Source organism: Centruroides sculpturatus, unplaced genomic scaffold, assembly GCF_000671375.1.
Source record: "Centruroides sculpturatus isolate CEXI.00-Female unplaced genomic scaffold, Cexi_2.0 scaffold371, whole genome shotgun sequence".
Lineage (NCBI taxonomy): Eukaryota > Metazoa > Arthropoda > Arachnida > Scorpiones > Buthidae > Centruroides > Centruroides sculpturatus.
In genome coordinates this window covers 64,371-81,266 of record NW_019384600.1, presented here as the reverse complement: position 1 = coordinate 81,266, position 16,896 = coordinate 64,371, and the positions used below count along the sequence as shown (strand labels likewise).

At 38.6% G+C, this 16,896-nt stretch overlaps 1 protein-coding gene across 3 annotated transcripts in view; it reads right to left on the bottom strand.

Annotated features, from left to right (window-relative positions):
* Positions 1 to 4,367: 4,367 nt before the first annotated feature.
* LOC111624964 (arginine/serine-rich protein PNISR-like) overlaps positions 4,368 to 16,896 on the bottom strand; it is a 56,205-nt gene continuing 43,676 nt past the window's right edge. For 2 of the 3 annotated variants that reach the window (XM_023367960.1, XM_023367962.1), the window contains 2 exons: positions 13,263 to 13,448; positions 4,368 to 7,293 (listed from right to left, as the gene is read on the bottom strand). In XM_023367960.1, the coding sequence (XP_023223728.1) occupies positions 6,461 to 7,293; positions 13,263 to 13,448 (1,019 nt within the window). In that variant the 3' untranslated portion in view covers positions 4,368 to 6,460. The remainder of the gene's footprint in view (positions 7,294 to 13,262; positions 13,449 to 16,896) is intronic. The other variant, XM_023367961.1, reaches the window with a different exon arrangement.

Genomic DNA, 16,896 nt, shown 5'->3' with positions numbered 1-16,896 from the left:
TAAAACGATGCGTATTTACATTTACTCTATTGCGTGAGAAAGTTTCTGTAGCCGTCTGGAAAACAACAACCACGTGACAACTAGCGGGAAAACGATTGGTGTCGAAAAAGCTCGACCGTTCCGAACTTCGAAGCGATTGGCCGGAAACGACACGTCTGACGCGTTATTCGTTTTCGCACGAGAATCGCAATCAGTGCGAACTAAGCTTAAATAAAGCCGGCCTCGGCATCCTTGGCCGTACAGACGGTCCCGCCCGCCGCCTCCGCCAAAAGTTTTCTTTCCTTTACGTAAATAAAATAAATCGCTAAAACAAATGCCCCGAGCGCGGATGGGCGGGAAAAATTTCGGAAATCGGCCGCACCTACGCCTTGGANAAATTTAGAGCAAGCGAGAGGTTGCGAGCGATTTAGTTTTCGCAAAGGAAAACCATGCACAAACGAGAAGCGAGAAATAACGCTGGCGAGAGCGAATTTCTGGTTCTCGCACATATCTGACAGGTTTTGATATTTATCGCGTCTGGCCTCTTCTCGCCACATATTCTCGCTCGCTCGCGTCTGCATAGTCGCACCCTAAGTCTACCAACCAATTTTCAATGAGTATTAGCATAGAGACAAGACAGTAACCCCACTTTTAGACTGGCATATCTTCGCATTCTCAGCAAATATTCTAATGGATGCAGAATATGAAGATGAGATTCCAGACATTTAAGTTATTCATTTCTAACAGTGATAAATAATAATACTAAACTATGATGAAAATCAACGTTGGGAAGGCAAGACTGCAATCCATTAGATGAACTAATTAGATCCACTTGATGGAAGATGTTTGTGCGCTAAGAAAAGCAACTGCTGATGTTATACTTTCCCATAACTTCCAAGAGCCAGGATCTACGCTTTGGCAAAAATGGCATTAATCCTGTACTGGTATGTCCAATCTCAGTAAAATTAGCATTACCATCTGAAAACATTACACACTTACTTTCAAACTCTTTTGGATATTAACTGTGTAATCTGTGCATCTCACCGAATATTTTGTGAAATACTTGTTTTTCTTTCTTTTCTACATTTCCCATTAAATTCATTAAAAACACCTTATTTGTATTTTTGAGTTTACTGCAAAACTTTAGAGTAACAAGGTATTTACTACAGTCTGTTCGTTTATTTTCCATTCTCTTAAGGCACTTCTGTTTATATATGCGTGTGCGCAATAGGTGTACATAAAACTAATTTCATATATAGTAAAATATATAAAATATGTACATAAAATTTAGAAATAATCAAAGGTCACACTGATGGTCCAAACTAATTTAAAACTAGCAGTGGCTAATACTTAACAAAATTTTTCCGATATATTACATTTACCTGGGTTCCAGAAGCTAAATTATGTAAGTATACCTGTACTAATTTATAATTATACACGAATAAATAATTGCGATTTATCGACATTTTTGAACCGATGCTCTTTTATAGCCCATTCTCGAGTTTTTATTAAAAAAAAGAGCATCCAATATGTATAGCTCGCTACGGAACGATAAAGTAGGCTTAAAAAAGGAAGAGAAAGCTGGGGTATATAAAATACCATTTGAAAATCAACAGTTAGGAATGGAAAAAGATTATGTGGGCGTGACTAGAAGAAATCTGGTGGTACGTCTACGAGAACATAGATACGACGTTGACAAAGGACACAATATCAGCGATTACGGCGCAGACTAAAGGAGCTGTTGTAAAATAGGAAGAGGCTAAAGTCATTAAAACGGTGCTCTCTCCATTTATTGTGCTGGAGATGGAAAAGGTAGAAATTTATAAAAATAAAATGAAAAACCGTTGCCGAAATGCTAGGGATGCTAATGCGCTTCCAACAGCGTGGAAATATATAATAAAGAATGGGAGTTAAAAATATATTAGGCAGGTTGAAAAGGTTTGTAAAAATAAAAGAATTTTAAGCTCGGCAAAATTAGGTGTTGGTGAAACTTCAGTTTTATTTCCCACTTTTTTCTCAGTAATTTATCTTTCGGAAATGTGCGCGTATTTACTGCGTTTGATGAACCTTTAGACTTACATGCAAATACACAACAATGCTTATTAGTTATCATTGTAGTTGAACGCTTTCTCATTTAACAGACCACAGACTTTACACCCATACCAGCGGCTAATACCGCTAGGTGCAAGATCTATCGTTGGCACAAGCGAATAATGTTTCCATTTCGCATTTAAAACACGTGGTTTCCCTGCATTTTGCCAAATATTCCCAATTGGCATATTCTGAACCCCTGGTGATACCTTCTTAAAACAGATAAACGACCGATACGTCTATTTCAAAGAAGTTTTTAATTATTATAAAAGAATGAAGATATTGTTTCAAATAAAGTTTATTTTAGTTTTTACTGTCTAAGCCTGTTGCGANTTACAGGATTCAAATTTTGATGTGGCAGAGGGAGTTAGGCTTCTATTGCGATTGCGTGTCTCGTTGAATGGTAAGGTGGATGAATTTATTAGAAGACTGGATCACTTGACAGAGTGGCTCAAGAATGTAGATGAGGCGTTGATTGATTTCGAGGTGAGGTTGGAGGAAGTTGAGGCAAAGGTTGGAGGGGATGTGATCGGTGTCGGACATTCGGGGGGATATGGATAAAATTTTTACGAAATTGTCCTTTTTTGAGAGGGAACTGGATGCGATGGACAATCAGAGAAGGATGAACAATGTGGTTATTCACGGATTGGAAGAGAGGAAAGAGGAGTCGTCTCTGGAAATATTTGATACTGTTAGTTCTTTTGCGGTTAATACTTTGAATTTATCCGCGTTACATTTTGTAAATGTGCATCGGATTGGGAAGAGGATTGGAGATAAACCTAGACCAGTGATTTGTCAATTTGGGTGTTTTAGTGATAAATTAAGATTTAAAAAGGCTGTATTTGAAAATCGGAATCTTAATGTTGCTGTGTATGATGATTTTTCTAAACGTTTAAGGGATATTAGATACAACCTAAGGATTTTTGGAAAGAAAAAAAAGGGAGGAAGGAGCAAGAAATGTTCGGTTAAGCTATGATAAGTTATTGGTAGATGGAATTTAAAGGAGCACATGTATGACATTAGTAAAGGGAACAACAACACTATCTTGGCAATCACGGCACAATCGGACGGAGCAAATCTTAAGTGGGACGATGCAAGGATAGTTAGATCGGTCCATTCTCCGACTATCGCGTTTGGCATAGAAAAAATGCAGACACATAAGAGTAAAATAAATAACAATTGCTTAAACGCAAAAGATGCTAATGCTCTTCCAACGGCATGGAAATACTTGTTAGAAAAAGAAATGGGAATAAAAAACCCGTAAACTTACGGAGGATATATTTTACTAGTTTAATGTATATTTTTTGTTATACTCTTGGTTTTATTATTTTCTATATATGTTACTAATATTTCTTCTTCTTTCAGGTACGGACGGATAATTGCGGGCCTAGGAAGTCGTCCGACGGGTCCGGCTTATAATCGGGCAACCGCCGAAACTTACATTTTGTGGCAATTACGAACCCGAAGCCCCGTCCACCAATCGGTGGATAGGGCTTTGGGTGCGCGATTTAATGGGAAGGACAAAACCAACGAACGTTACCCGAAATAGCCTCCCCGGCGGAAAGATCTTAACGCCAGAATAAGTGTATTTTGCCCGTCGGTTTTGTCTCCTCCCGGGAAAGATTAAGAAAAACATCGGAAAGTATCGAAGTACCGTACGGTACGTACCGGAGGCACGAACGGATGCCTAGAACCGTAGGAAAATCTTTCCGTTTAGGCCATATTTGTAATTATAGTAGAATATAATCGTCGACCTTATTACGGCCGTAAAAAGTAATTACCACCGGCGGAGTCTGGGCCAAGTCCGAAATATTCCGCCCCTCTTCCGGCTAAAGCTTAGTTCACGGCGAGCGAATAGCGAAAGCGAGTTTTATTCGCTTAGCGAAATCGACCCATACGACCGAATGCGAAAAGCCATCGCAAATTTTAAGGAGCCAATCGTGCCAGCGAGAGAAACAAAATGGCCGCTTCCGATATTTCGTCGTTAATCGCGCGTTTATTTATTGAGGAAAAGATAAATCGATGCCGCGTGAGGGGAATATTAAAAATCCGTATTTGCAACATTTACTCTATTGCGTGAGAAAGTTTCTGTAGCCATGGCCAAAACAACGACAACCGCGCGACAACTAGCGGAAATACGATTGGTGGCGAAAAAGCTCGACCGTTCCGAACTTGGAAGCGATTCGCCGGAAACGACGTCAAGTGTGACGCGTTATTCGTTTTCGCCAGCGAATCGCCGCCGCCGCCAAAGGTTTTCTCTCCTTTATGTAAATACAATAAATCGTTTAAGCAAATGCCCCGAGCGCGGATGGGCGGGAAAGATTTCGGAAATCGGCCGCACCTATGCCTCGGAAATCGCTTTCTCCGTATTTTTACGCAAGTGACGAACGTCCGAAATACGAAAACCGCGTTGTAGGCAATTTTTAAAGGCAGCCGCGGATTTATCGGAGGAAAGAAGGAGACACACACTCGGATTTAAGACAATTGTATTTTACACAAATGGAGCGCGTTACACGGCAACGCGTGTTGGGACGCGGAAACCGATTCCGTCCTCTCCGTACGCCGACGCGTCTGGCGGACCTTCCCAAAAACCGGAGAAGCCACGGGCGGCGCCCGCCGCCTCTTCCGGCGGAAAACCCGGCCCCGCCCGCCGCGGGTGGAGGTCCGACCGAGCGGAAAGGAAGGGAAGACGGGAGGTGGCGCCTTTCCCGCCCGGCGGGCCGTAATTCGCTATAAAAAGACGCGTCCGGGTCCGACCGGATCGTCCTGCCGCCGTCCGAAGTCGGGGAGCCCGTCCGGCCTCCGACGTCCTTCCTCCGGGGATCACCTACAAAGACAAGTGACCAGCGGTTAGTCGGCTTATAACGGTCCGCAAACGCCGAACTGGACGGCGCGACTTTAATTCCGTTATATAAAACTTGGGGACCGCGCCCGCCGCCCGGTGGGTAAGGGTCGAGTTATAAACTCCGTAAAAAAAGTTTGGATCGATCAGACTTTTACGGTAGGGATACGAAGAATTGACCAACTGCGCGTGCGCTAAGTCGCCATCAGTCGATGTACAATCGGAAGTCGTGCCGGAAGCAACCGACGAAACTTTGACAAATTGATGGAAACGTAACTTTAGACCGACAATGCCGCTTCTTAATATAAAATTTTAAGAAAACAATTAATTTGCTCATAAAAAAATAATAAAATGAATAAATAATTATAGTGTTAGATGTAGCAATAACTACCGATGATTTTGCGCATGCTCACGATGGACTGCTTCGTAAACCGTAAAAATGTTTGTTTCGGAAAAGGCCTTACGGTAGTGTACAACTATTGCTATAGATATTCGGTGTAGCAAACATTTACGAATACGGATACGGTTACGTTACGGAGTTTATAACTCGCCTTGGCCAGGCCGTCGGGACCTTAATTAATGGAGACGTAGGAGCAAAAAAGTCGAAGGAACCGTATCCGTCAAATGTCGTCCTCGGCGGGATACGGTCCCGAAATCGGCTCGAAGCCCACTTCTGTCACCTATGTCCTTGGCGCGTTTAAGTCGAGAAGGCACCACCGGTGTCTTCAATAAAAAATAATAAACGCCTCGACTTCTACCCACCGAAAACGGTCTTTACCTCCAACCGGTACTACGACGTATTATCCCCGCACGGCCTCGTCCGGGCCGATCGTCCCACCTCTTAACACTATACGACGTCGAGTGGGTAACCGGAAGCCGACGTAGTCGCCGGGGCTAAATACTTAAAACGCCGTAGTCTAGGCGGAGCCGGCGGCTGCTGCCGATTTCGGGGACCGGATCTGGCCCATTGACATTTTTGCTCCCGCGGCTCCGTTAATTTAAGGTCCCGACGGCGTCGTCGACACTCGCAGTCGTACCCCCGGCGGGGTTTAAGCGTTCGGCGTAAATGCGCCGCGGTCCGTAACGCCGCATTTTCGGTTTATTTCCGTCCGGGACGAACGGAGAATCCCACACCCGGGTTCGACCGACGTCCGAGAACGGGACCGAAATTCCCAGCCCGCCTCCGACGAAGGAGTAAAAAAAGGCGAAAGTTACCGGAAATTGCGCGGAGGACGCCGGTAATAAAGTTAATTGAGTCGGAAATAAAACACGAAGAGAAGTTATAAAGGAAAGACTTTAATCTGGGTTTTTATAAAACTTGAACGGTTGGATGACCGCGCCGTCTTTACCGGATAATTCGCCCCCTTCGGTCGACCGGAGATAAAACCGCCGCCGCGGCGGAAGTCGTCTTTCGATCCGCGCGCGCGCGGAACCAATTAAAATGCGCGGGCGCGGGATTAAAAGGTGGACTTTAGGCGTGAGAAGAAAAGTTTAAACCGCGCGGAGGAAAAACAAAAGACAGAAATAAATATACAACCTTGTGGCCTTTCACCTATTCCTGTGTTTCTCTCTGGACTTCTTACCAGACTCTTCGCTCTCGGAACTGGCCGACCCGCTGGTCCTCCTCCTCTTGGGCGAGCGAGATCGACTGGCCGAACCGCCGCGTCGGTACCCGTACTTGGACGATTTCTTGGACTTCTTGGAGGCCCTGGACCTGCCGGAGCCGCTGGAAGGCGAGCTGCTGCCCTCTCTTCGGGACTTTTTGGACCCGCCGGTCCCGCGCCCGCCGCCCTCTCTGCCGGCGGAGCCGCTCCGACCGCGTTTGTACCTGGAGCTCCACCTACCGCCCGAACCGGCCTTGCCGTCCCGGCCGCTGCTGCCGTCCCTGCTGCCGCTACGCCTCTTGCCGTCCCTGCTGCGGCTGCGCCCGCTTCTCTTCCTGCCGCCGCTCCTTCCGCCGCCGTCGTTTCTTCGTCCCTCGCCCTCCCTCTTGCCCTCCCCGTCCCTGCCGCGGCCGGTCTTGCCCTCCCGACTGCCGTCCCTCTTTTTAGCTCGGCAGTCGTCGCGGCTCCTCCTGCGGCGTCGTCCCGCCCTGGCCTCCTTCTTCTTGACGCGCTTCCTGGCGCGGCAGCCGTCGGCCGACGAGCTGCTGGCGCTGTCCTCCTCAGAGTCCGTGCTGCTCTCGGAGCTTTTGCCGGCTCTGGCCGCCTCCGGGGCCGCCCGCACCCGAGTCTCTCGGGCCGCCGCCGCTTCCGACTTGGCTTCCTTGCCGGACTGTTTGCCCTCGGCCTCCGACTTGTCCGCCTCGGCGCCGGCACACACCGAGCCGCACTTCTCCTCCTCTTTCTTCTCCTTTCTGCTTCTGTCCGTCGGTTTGCTCTCTAAAACGAGAAAACAGCCGTTAATCCGCCGAACTTTCCTCCCGCCGCCGCCATTTTAAAAAAGCCTTCCGTGTGGGCAGCCGTTGGATTATTAAATAGCCTACTAGAATTTTATCGTCATTTTACCAACATTATTTTTCCTATTTTTTTCCTACATTTATTCCAGGTATTCAAAATATATTCTGTACACGGCGCTGCGCAATCACCGGGCTAAAATATAAATTGTCCCAATACTCCGCGGCCACAGAACTCGACCCTTTTTTTAAAATGACGACGACGTAAAAGTACTCAAGAATTAGTTTATCTTTTGCCAAAGTCGATGCGTTTGTTAAATAATTTTTCAGAAAAAATTGCCCGACAGTCGTGGTCATAAATTTCGCATTTACGGATGTCAAAAAGTTCCGTTCCCCCAACGCTGTAACGCCCGAATAGGATCCAGTCACCCTTAAAAAGTCCTAAGTGTTGCGTTGCCAAACAAAGTCAGTCAATTATTAGCCCGTACTAATAATAGGTCGTTGGTGTAACGGCGACGAGTTTAATTTTATTTCTATTAATCGACGTATGACGTGGCGTTTATAATCGCGTACGCCACGCCGGGGGCGGCCCACGTGGCATAAAATACGAATAAATATATCAAATACTGTACCTAGCTGAAAAATTCAAACGTTATTTTCTGCAACTTACGTGTGTGAATCGTTTTCCTGCAATTCACATACATTCCAGTTATTCTCAAAAGAAGAGATATCTTGGGTAATATCGAACTTTAAACGAGGGAAAGCCCCGGGACATCGTCTAATTACAATAGAAATTGTAAAACAAATCGATACGAGTTTCGAGAAGGACGTTCGGCGGAAGATGCTATATAAAAAGTAATTAAAGATATCGAAGAAGGGAGGAAACATAGGGTGGACAATTTGCTCTCAAGTCTTGATATAGAAGGTGCTTTTGATAACACACGGTGGACACTAATCCATGCTAAATTAGAGTAGGCAAATTTTCCAAACAATTTGTATCGTCTCGTATGTGATTATCTAACAAACAGAAAAGCATACGTAGAATATGCAAACAAAAATGGAAAAAAACACGACTATGGGGTGTCCACAGGGATCCTGTCCTGGACCCATTTTTTGGTTAATTATATTAAACGATCTCTTGAAAATCAATACATTATCGGAATCAAAAATAACGGCATTTACTGACGATCTGTTAGGCAAAAAGCAGAAAACAAATAGAAATAAAATGTAAGAATATACTGGATAAAATAGAGACGTGGGGAAATGCAAACACAGTTAAATTTAATCCAGAGAAGACAAACGCCACAGACTTTACAACACGCAAAGTGGCAAACGGGAAACCCACAATTAAAATGCAAAATAAATCGATTAAATGCGTAAACCAAATTAACTATTTAGAAGTAACAATAGATAACAAACTTTTCTGGAATGCACACCTAGAAACAATTAAGAAAAAAGTGGGTAACCTATTTCAAAAAATAGCGAAAATATGAAGAACGGAAAGAATGGAGTATAGGTGGTAGGGCTTTAACACACATTTATAAAGGTGCTGTAATCCCAATTGTCACATATGCTGCCCAAATTTTGGGGAAGACGATGGAGTCGACACACACGAAACAAAAAATAGTCTACAAAAAGATTAACCGGATAAGCCGAAGGAAGAAAAATATAAAAATTACTATTTGTACAGACACCAGGCTGTACTAAAAGCTCTTAACCACGGTAACGATAAAAGCCAACTAATAGATAATACGAGACGAAATATTGCGAAAAGTGATAATATAGTCGTGTTCGGCCGGGTCAAAGCCCATTTCGGAGACCGAGGAAATGGAAGAGCGGACAGTCTGGCTAAAGAGGCTAATTATCTAAAAACAAAGGAATCATACGGAAAAATATCCACAAAATACATAAAAACTGAAATCGGTGGCAACGACCATGGGAAATAACTACGAAAGGAAGGGAACTCATTGAATACATACCAGATATTAACCAGAGGTTAAACAACAAAACATCTACAAATTGGACACAAATTTACAAGATTCGTGACGGGACACGGACATTTTGCGATACACCATTATAGATTTAATCATCGACACGATAAAAATTTGTGGGGTAAGCGACGTACACGTCTTATTTAACCGTACGCGATATGAAAAAATAAGAAACGAACTAAAATTAGTTTATAATAAAGAAAGTTACAATTGGCCTATTAGGAAAAGTAGCCTTATAAATAATGTTAGCGTATATTATTATTATTTCAATAAATTTATAAAAGCGGAACATAAAAATCTCTCTCATAGATCATTGTCGAACTAATGATATCAAATACCTTACTCGACGAAACAACATAATTAATGTAAATAAAAATAGAATTGTCGGGTATCACAGAATCGCGACTACGACCGCGACTATGTAATCGTAACTGCCCGCCAAGCGGGGTTAATTAAAAGAGGCAGTAGCATTTAATGCTACGGGTCGGAGGGAGTGCTCCACTAAATGTAATGTATGTTTTTCCGCAATGAATTTAGTAAAAATTAAAGCCAGAAACCAACTAACAGACCGGTCCAAACTAATTTAAAACTAGCAGTGGCTAATACTTAACAAAATTTTTCCGATATATTACATTTACCTGGGTTCCAGAAGCTAAATTATGTAAGTATACCTGTACTAATTTATAATTATACACGAATAAATAATTGCGATTTATCGACATTTTTGAACCGATGCTCTTTTATAGCCCATTCTCGAGTTTTTATTAAAAAAAAGAGCATCCAATATGTATAGCTCGCTACGGAACGATAAAGTAGGCTTAAAAAAGGAAGAGAAAGCTGGGGTATATAAAATACCATTTGAAAATCAACAGTTAGGAATGGAAAAAGATTATGTGGGCGTGACTAGAAGAAATCTGGTGGTACGTCTACGAGAACATAGATACGACGTTGACAAAGGACACAATATCAGCGATTACGGCGCAGACTAAAGGAGCTGTTGTAAAATAGGAAGAGGCTAAAGTCATTAAAACGGTGCTCTCTCCATTTATTGTGCTGGAGATGGAAAAGGTAGAAATTTATAAAAATAAAATGAAAAACCGTTGCCGAAATGCTAGGGATGCTAATGCGCTTCCAACAGCGTGGAAATATATAATAAAGAATGGGAGTTAAAAATATATTAGGCAGGTTGAAAAGGTTTGTAAAAATAAAAGAATTTTAAGCTCGGCAAAATTAGGTGTTGGTGAAACTTCAGTTTTATTTCCCACTTTTTTCTCAGTAATTTATCTTTCGGAAATGTGCGCGTATTTACTGCGTTTGATGAACCTTTAGACTTACATGCAAATACACAACAATGCTTATTAGTTATCATTGTAGTTGAACGCTTTCTCATTTAACAGACCACAGACTTTACACCCATACCAGCGGCTAATACCGCTAGGTGCAAGATCTATCGTTGGCACAAGCGAATAATGTTTCCATTTCGCATTTAAAACACGTGGTTTCCCTGCATTTTGCCAAATATTCCCAATTGGCATATTCTGAACCCCTGGTGATACCTTCTTAAAACAGATAAATGACCAATACGTCTATTTCAAAGAAGTTTTTAATTATTATAAAAGAATGAAGATATTGTTTCAAATAAAGTTTATTTTAGTTTTTACTGTCTAAGCCTGTTGCGATAAATATGTAAATAACTTTTGGTTTTGTTACTCTGAATGTATAATTCCTTAAACATTGCTCGCTCTCTTTCTGACTACAGGGTTTTCAGCCGAGTTCTCGAATTCTGTTGGTGCCCAGATAATTATTTACAAATGCACCGAAAATAAAATAAAAACTAATACGTTGTATCGTATTACCTCAAGATGCCAAGAGGTCCAATAAGTTAGATTAATGCCTAGGTCTCGTTGGTGGAATAAATGCAACAGAAAAACTGTTTAAACATCAATTCCATTTTCCTAAAACGTAAAATATGTTTTTTATGGTAAGCGAAGTTCAAATAACATCTATTATCGAAGCCATTGAATCAATGTCAAAATTCCACGATGGAAGAGTGCAATGGGTAGCAAATTATTTGTAGGTCGCGATTTCAATTTCTTCTCCTTTATGCATTTTTTAAAAATAAATATTGACAGATAAATAAGAAATTTCATTGTAAGCCATCAAAACCATACAAATCATTGCTGTCTCTGCCACATTTATATATCAATCTCACAGCTATCCACTCTGTTTTATTTTTTAACTTGATTTATGAAGTCTTTTAGTGCTATAGAAATGGAAAATTTGTTTTTCTGTTTCAATTTCCTTTCCTCAGTATTTTGTTGCAATGGAACAGTGGCTTCCAGTAAATCTTAAGAAAAACAACTGTCTTTGAATATTTGCCTTGTTCAATTTTTTGTTTGTTTTTTAGAAAACAATTTCCTAAAGCAATATCATCTTTGTAAGAATAAATTTATTTTAATAATTGTTACACTAAACTATTGAATAACTAAGATCTAATTAAGATCGGATTATCTGCCAAATTATCGGGCTATAACAAAGCTAATATAATAATTAGATACGAAGTAGGCAGTTTGGCCACCATCTAATGATAATTTTAACAATTATAATAAAATTATTTTTAATTTACAATTTTCTGAAAGAAAAGAACTAATGTCGTTGTGCCGATGCATTGCCAGTTACGCTATCTGCACTTTCGTCAATCTTAACTTCGTAAATTTAATAATAACTTAGCCCCAAAATTTAGCGGATTGCCCGGTTTTGATCAAAAGTAACGAGTTATTAGAGTTCTTCGTATATGTAACTAAAATATGTAACTTGGTGAAGTGATAACTAGATGAAACCTCTAGTTTTCCTTTAAGCTATATTCAAAGGCATTTTATATCGTAGTTAGAGTGTTTTTGTAAGTTGAATTTGCTACTTGACATTTATTGTTACAGCAACACTAACATTTGAATGAGCCATACCTGACAAATACATATGTAATGGTAGTTAGCCTTTAAGTCTACCAACCACTTTTCAATGAGTATTAGCACAGAGACAAGACAGTAACCCCACTTTTAGGTTGGCATATCTTTGCATTCTCAGCAAATATTCTAATGGATGCAGAATGAGAAGATGAGATTCCAGACATTTAAGTTATTCATTTCTAACAGTGATAAATAATAATACTAAACTATGATGAAAATCAATGTTGGGAAGGCAAGACTGCAATCCATTAGATGAACTAATTAGATCCACTTGATGGAAGATGTTTGAGCGCTAAGAAAAGCAACTGCTGATGTTATACTTTCCCTTAACTTCCAAGAGCCAGGATCTACGCTTTGGCAAAAATGGCATTAATCCTGTACTGGTATGTCCAATCTCAGTAAAATTAGCATACCATCTGAAAACATTAAATGCTTACTTTCAAACTTTTTGTTCTTTTGGATATTAATCGTGTAATCTGTGCATCTCACTGAATATTTTGTGAAATACTTGTTTCTTTCTTTTCTACATTTCCCATTAAATCCATTAAAAACACCTTATTTGTATTTTTGAGTTTACTGCAAAACTTTAGAGTAACAAGGTATTTACTACAGTCTGTTTGTTTAATTTCCATTCTCTTAAGGCACTTCTGTTTACATATGCATGTACTGTACATAAAACTAATTTCATATATAGTAAAGTATATAAAATATGTACATAAAACTTAGAAATAATCAAAGGTCACACTGATTTCAAATAAATGGGTAATCATTTAGTTTTCGCTTAACAACAGACACAAAAAATATGCAGATTTTCTAAATTAAGCCGGAATATTGTTCCAAAACTAAACACATGCTTCTGTTTCATTACATAATACAAAATGACCAAATGGAATTTATGGAAATCAAAATATCCAATAGATAAAATTTTCTATATAATACAGACCCTATTTAAATGTACAACTTAAAAAGTGGAAGTATTTAATCAAAAGTTTACTCACCTTCGTGTGACTTCTGTTTTTCTCTTTCCGCCGCTTCCTCTTTTTCTAGAGATGCAACGATCCACTTTTCTTTCTCCGCAAAGGTGCGTCGTTTCTCGTGTATTATGTGATGGAGTTCTTCGTCCGAGTCGGAACCCTCCTCGTCGGCCACGCTGTCGCTATCGGTTCCGTATCCGGCAAGTCCACCTACGTGATAGTTTCTTTCCACTAAATCTCTCCAGTTTAAGTATATAAAAATTTCATTTAAATGAAAATATTGACCACAGGTTACAACTTATCTTTTCCCAATTGCAATTTAACTATATCGAGTGTAAATAATATGTATGCAGACTTACGTAACCGAACGAAGAGTGTTTTCACCTACTCCATTTAAAACTTTAAAAGAAACCTAAATATTTCTTTTCCGTAAAAAAGACAATTTATAGCAAAGTAGTTTTTAACAAAGCCAAAGTAAATGTTATGATTATAGAAATTTGAAACCTGGACACGAAATGTATTGTGAAGTAAATGCATTTACATAATACAAATCAGACTGGCAAAATTAATTTATTAAGAAAAATGATCCAAATAGTATGATAATACATCTGAACAGAGTTGGTATTTTTCATATAAAAATAGATATTTCCAGAATTATATGAGAAGAGATGAAGTAAAGAAATGAAAATCTACATAAAGTAATTACTTTTTTCTGAAGTTGTGAACACCAATTTATCTGGTCGTAAAACTATAGTAATAACAGGACTGTTCTAAGAACTTGATATTTCAAGTTTTATTCTTTCTTCTCGGTCTACAGATTTTTTGATTCAAAATGAAAGTTCGCATCCAACATATTCCAGAAAGTTATAAACAGAAATTTCAGAATGGTCGATTTTGTGGCTAATATTTATTACCGTATTATGACAAAAAGTCTAAACTGAAGTCAAAAACAAATTTAATGAATGTTGAAAATTTTTAGAATTAAAATTTTATATATAATTGCAGGTCAGAACAATTGTAGCCAAACACTGCGTGTAATTTGTGACAATAAAGATTTTCTCACATTATATATAATTCAATTGATTCGACGTTTTCTATAAATCTATATTTAAAATGCTTTTCATAATTAGTAACCTGAAGTCAAACAAAATTATGTATAGTTTGGCACTGCTTAATGTTATATCCAATAAAAAATTTTATATAAAACATAGATGCTGAAATCTCAATTAAGTTAAAAGTTATTTTATAAAACTCTCTGCCATAAAAATTTCCAAAACAAAGTGAAAATACTATTTTGATAATTAAATTAGATTATAGTTAAGACAATTTTAAAATGATCACAGATATTTTAGGATAACTCAACAAAAAAAAACCACCCCCGCTCTTAAAATCAGTATAAATACTGAATGTATTATAATAAAACTGAATTTTGTGAAAAATCTTACAATAAAAATAATCTTTCACATTATTTTTAAATTGTACTTGAAATGAACTTTAACTTACCATACAGTCTGCTTGAAGTTTTTTAACACACTGTATTATTGAAGCATATTTATCCATTCGGTGATTAGTGCTCAAAAAATACATAATCTCCAAACATGGATACCGAAACAATAAAAACTTACAAAACATTAAAAAAAAAATCAAACTCAATACAAAATATGTTTGTTGACAAGTTACGCACGGATAGAATTGTCCAATTACCGTAAAACCTGGCGTGCGGCTACGTTTCTGATAAGCACGTAAACAATTACTGTCGCAATCCGACTGCACGCGTAGTAATGCTGCCGGAGTGTGGACATTTCTGCCAATTTTTCTTCACAGATGAAAATCGTATTATATTTCTAGAAGCACAAACAAGGTCTGTTGTTATTGATGAAAAATCAAATCTGACCAAGTCTCTTAAATTTATAAATAACTTCCAGCACAAACCTTTTATTTACCATGCATTTACTTTTATACATAAAATATCTGGCTTAAAACCACCACTACACTTTTTCCATCATAGGAAAAAAAGGAATGATGGCACTGGAAACCAATAAATCACCACAAAATTCTTGTTCTAAATAGTCTACACTGGAACCAAATGGAAGAATCCTGTGGGGAAAACAAGCTGAAGCAAGCAGAGGAATGAAAGGAAAACAGAGAGATATCAAATGAAAAAGCTGCCCCTGCAGAGTTGAGCAAAGAAAACAGGGGATCCAGCCACTTATCTACAAATTATTATTATTATTCACAAATTTGCCAATTTGTCATAATAAACCTATGAATGTTTTGTTCAAAAATTTATAATCAAATGTATTAAAAAACACTTGAAAATAAACAGTTACAACTGAAGAATGAAAGAACAAGTAGGGAAAGTCTGTAGGGAGAGTGAGTGGAGCAAGTAAGAGAGCAAACCCCATAATACCAAAATAAAATTAAAATCTATAAACATTTACTCATTCTAAACAAAAACATCAAACTAACTTTTCAGAATATTTTTGATTAATTCACCTATACACCTTTGACGACTTCATATGTCAGTATAAATTAATTATCCAAAATCTCAGAATGTATACAGAAGAGTTAAGTAATAAAATCTCTAAATGCCAAATATATTCATAGCAAATGATCATTACTCGTCTCCCACAGGTCAAAGATTATGTTCAAAAAATATTGTAAAATTACAATANTATGTCAGTATAAATTAATTATCCAAAATCTCAGAATGTATTCAGAAGAGTTAAGTAATAAAATCTCTAAATGCCAAATATATTCATAGCAAATGATCATTACTCGTCTCCCACAGGTCAAAGATTATGTTCAAAAAATATTGTAAAATTACAAATAATAACTTTTTCCAATCTCTAACTACTAAAAACTGTTGTTTATATACTAAACTAGCTGTTATCCGTGACTTCGTCTGCGCAGGTTTTGCAAGCAAACTCCATTTACATTCAATATTTCAATAACCATAGTAATTGTTATATAACACCTACCGCTGAAGAGAATTGCCGAGAATCAAACGAACTATTTTCAGTTTGATCAATTTTCTGGAACGTCTACAATCGTTCTATAATCGGACCAATACACAATAACAAATTCAAATTTAAAACGGTTTGAGCATTTTTAAAATCGAAATAGATAAAAATATTTATAAAGTCTGAAATGTTATCAATTTAATACACCTAAGTACTCAATGAAAACTAAGCGTAGTTGAAAACAAAAAAATCACATCTAAAATAGTACGGTAGAAGCCATTCTTCCGGTTAAGCCTTAATCCTCTCCCTCTCCCCCCACAGGGGAATTTCGAAAAATCCCTTCTTAGTGTGCATTTCCATGACGTACCCTAACTGTCTACCAAATTTCACCTCTTTAGGTTAAGCGGTTTGCTCTGGGCGATGATGAATCAGTGAGTGAGTCATTCAGTCAGTCAGTCAGGACAAGCAATTTTATATATTTAGATAATCTTTATCACCAACTTTATAGTTGGTGTTAAAGATAAAGACTTATAGCTTTTCTTTTCATCAAAAATTATTTTATAACAACTCTATTTGATTTGACCACCAGAATACCAGTAAAGATGATCTGTTGCAAGTATTTTTAGCATTCATTATGCTTTTTAAATAAAATAACTGCATTTTATCAGTTAATTACAATTCACATTTTATTTTTA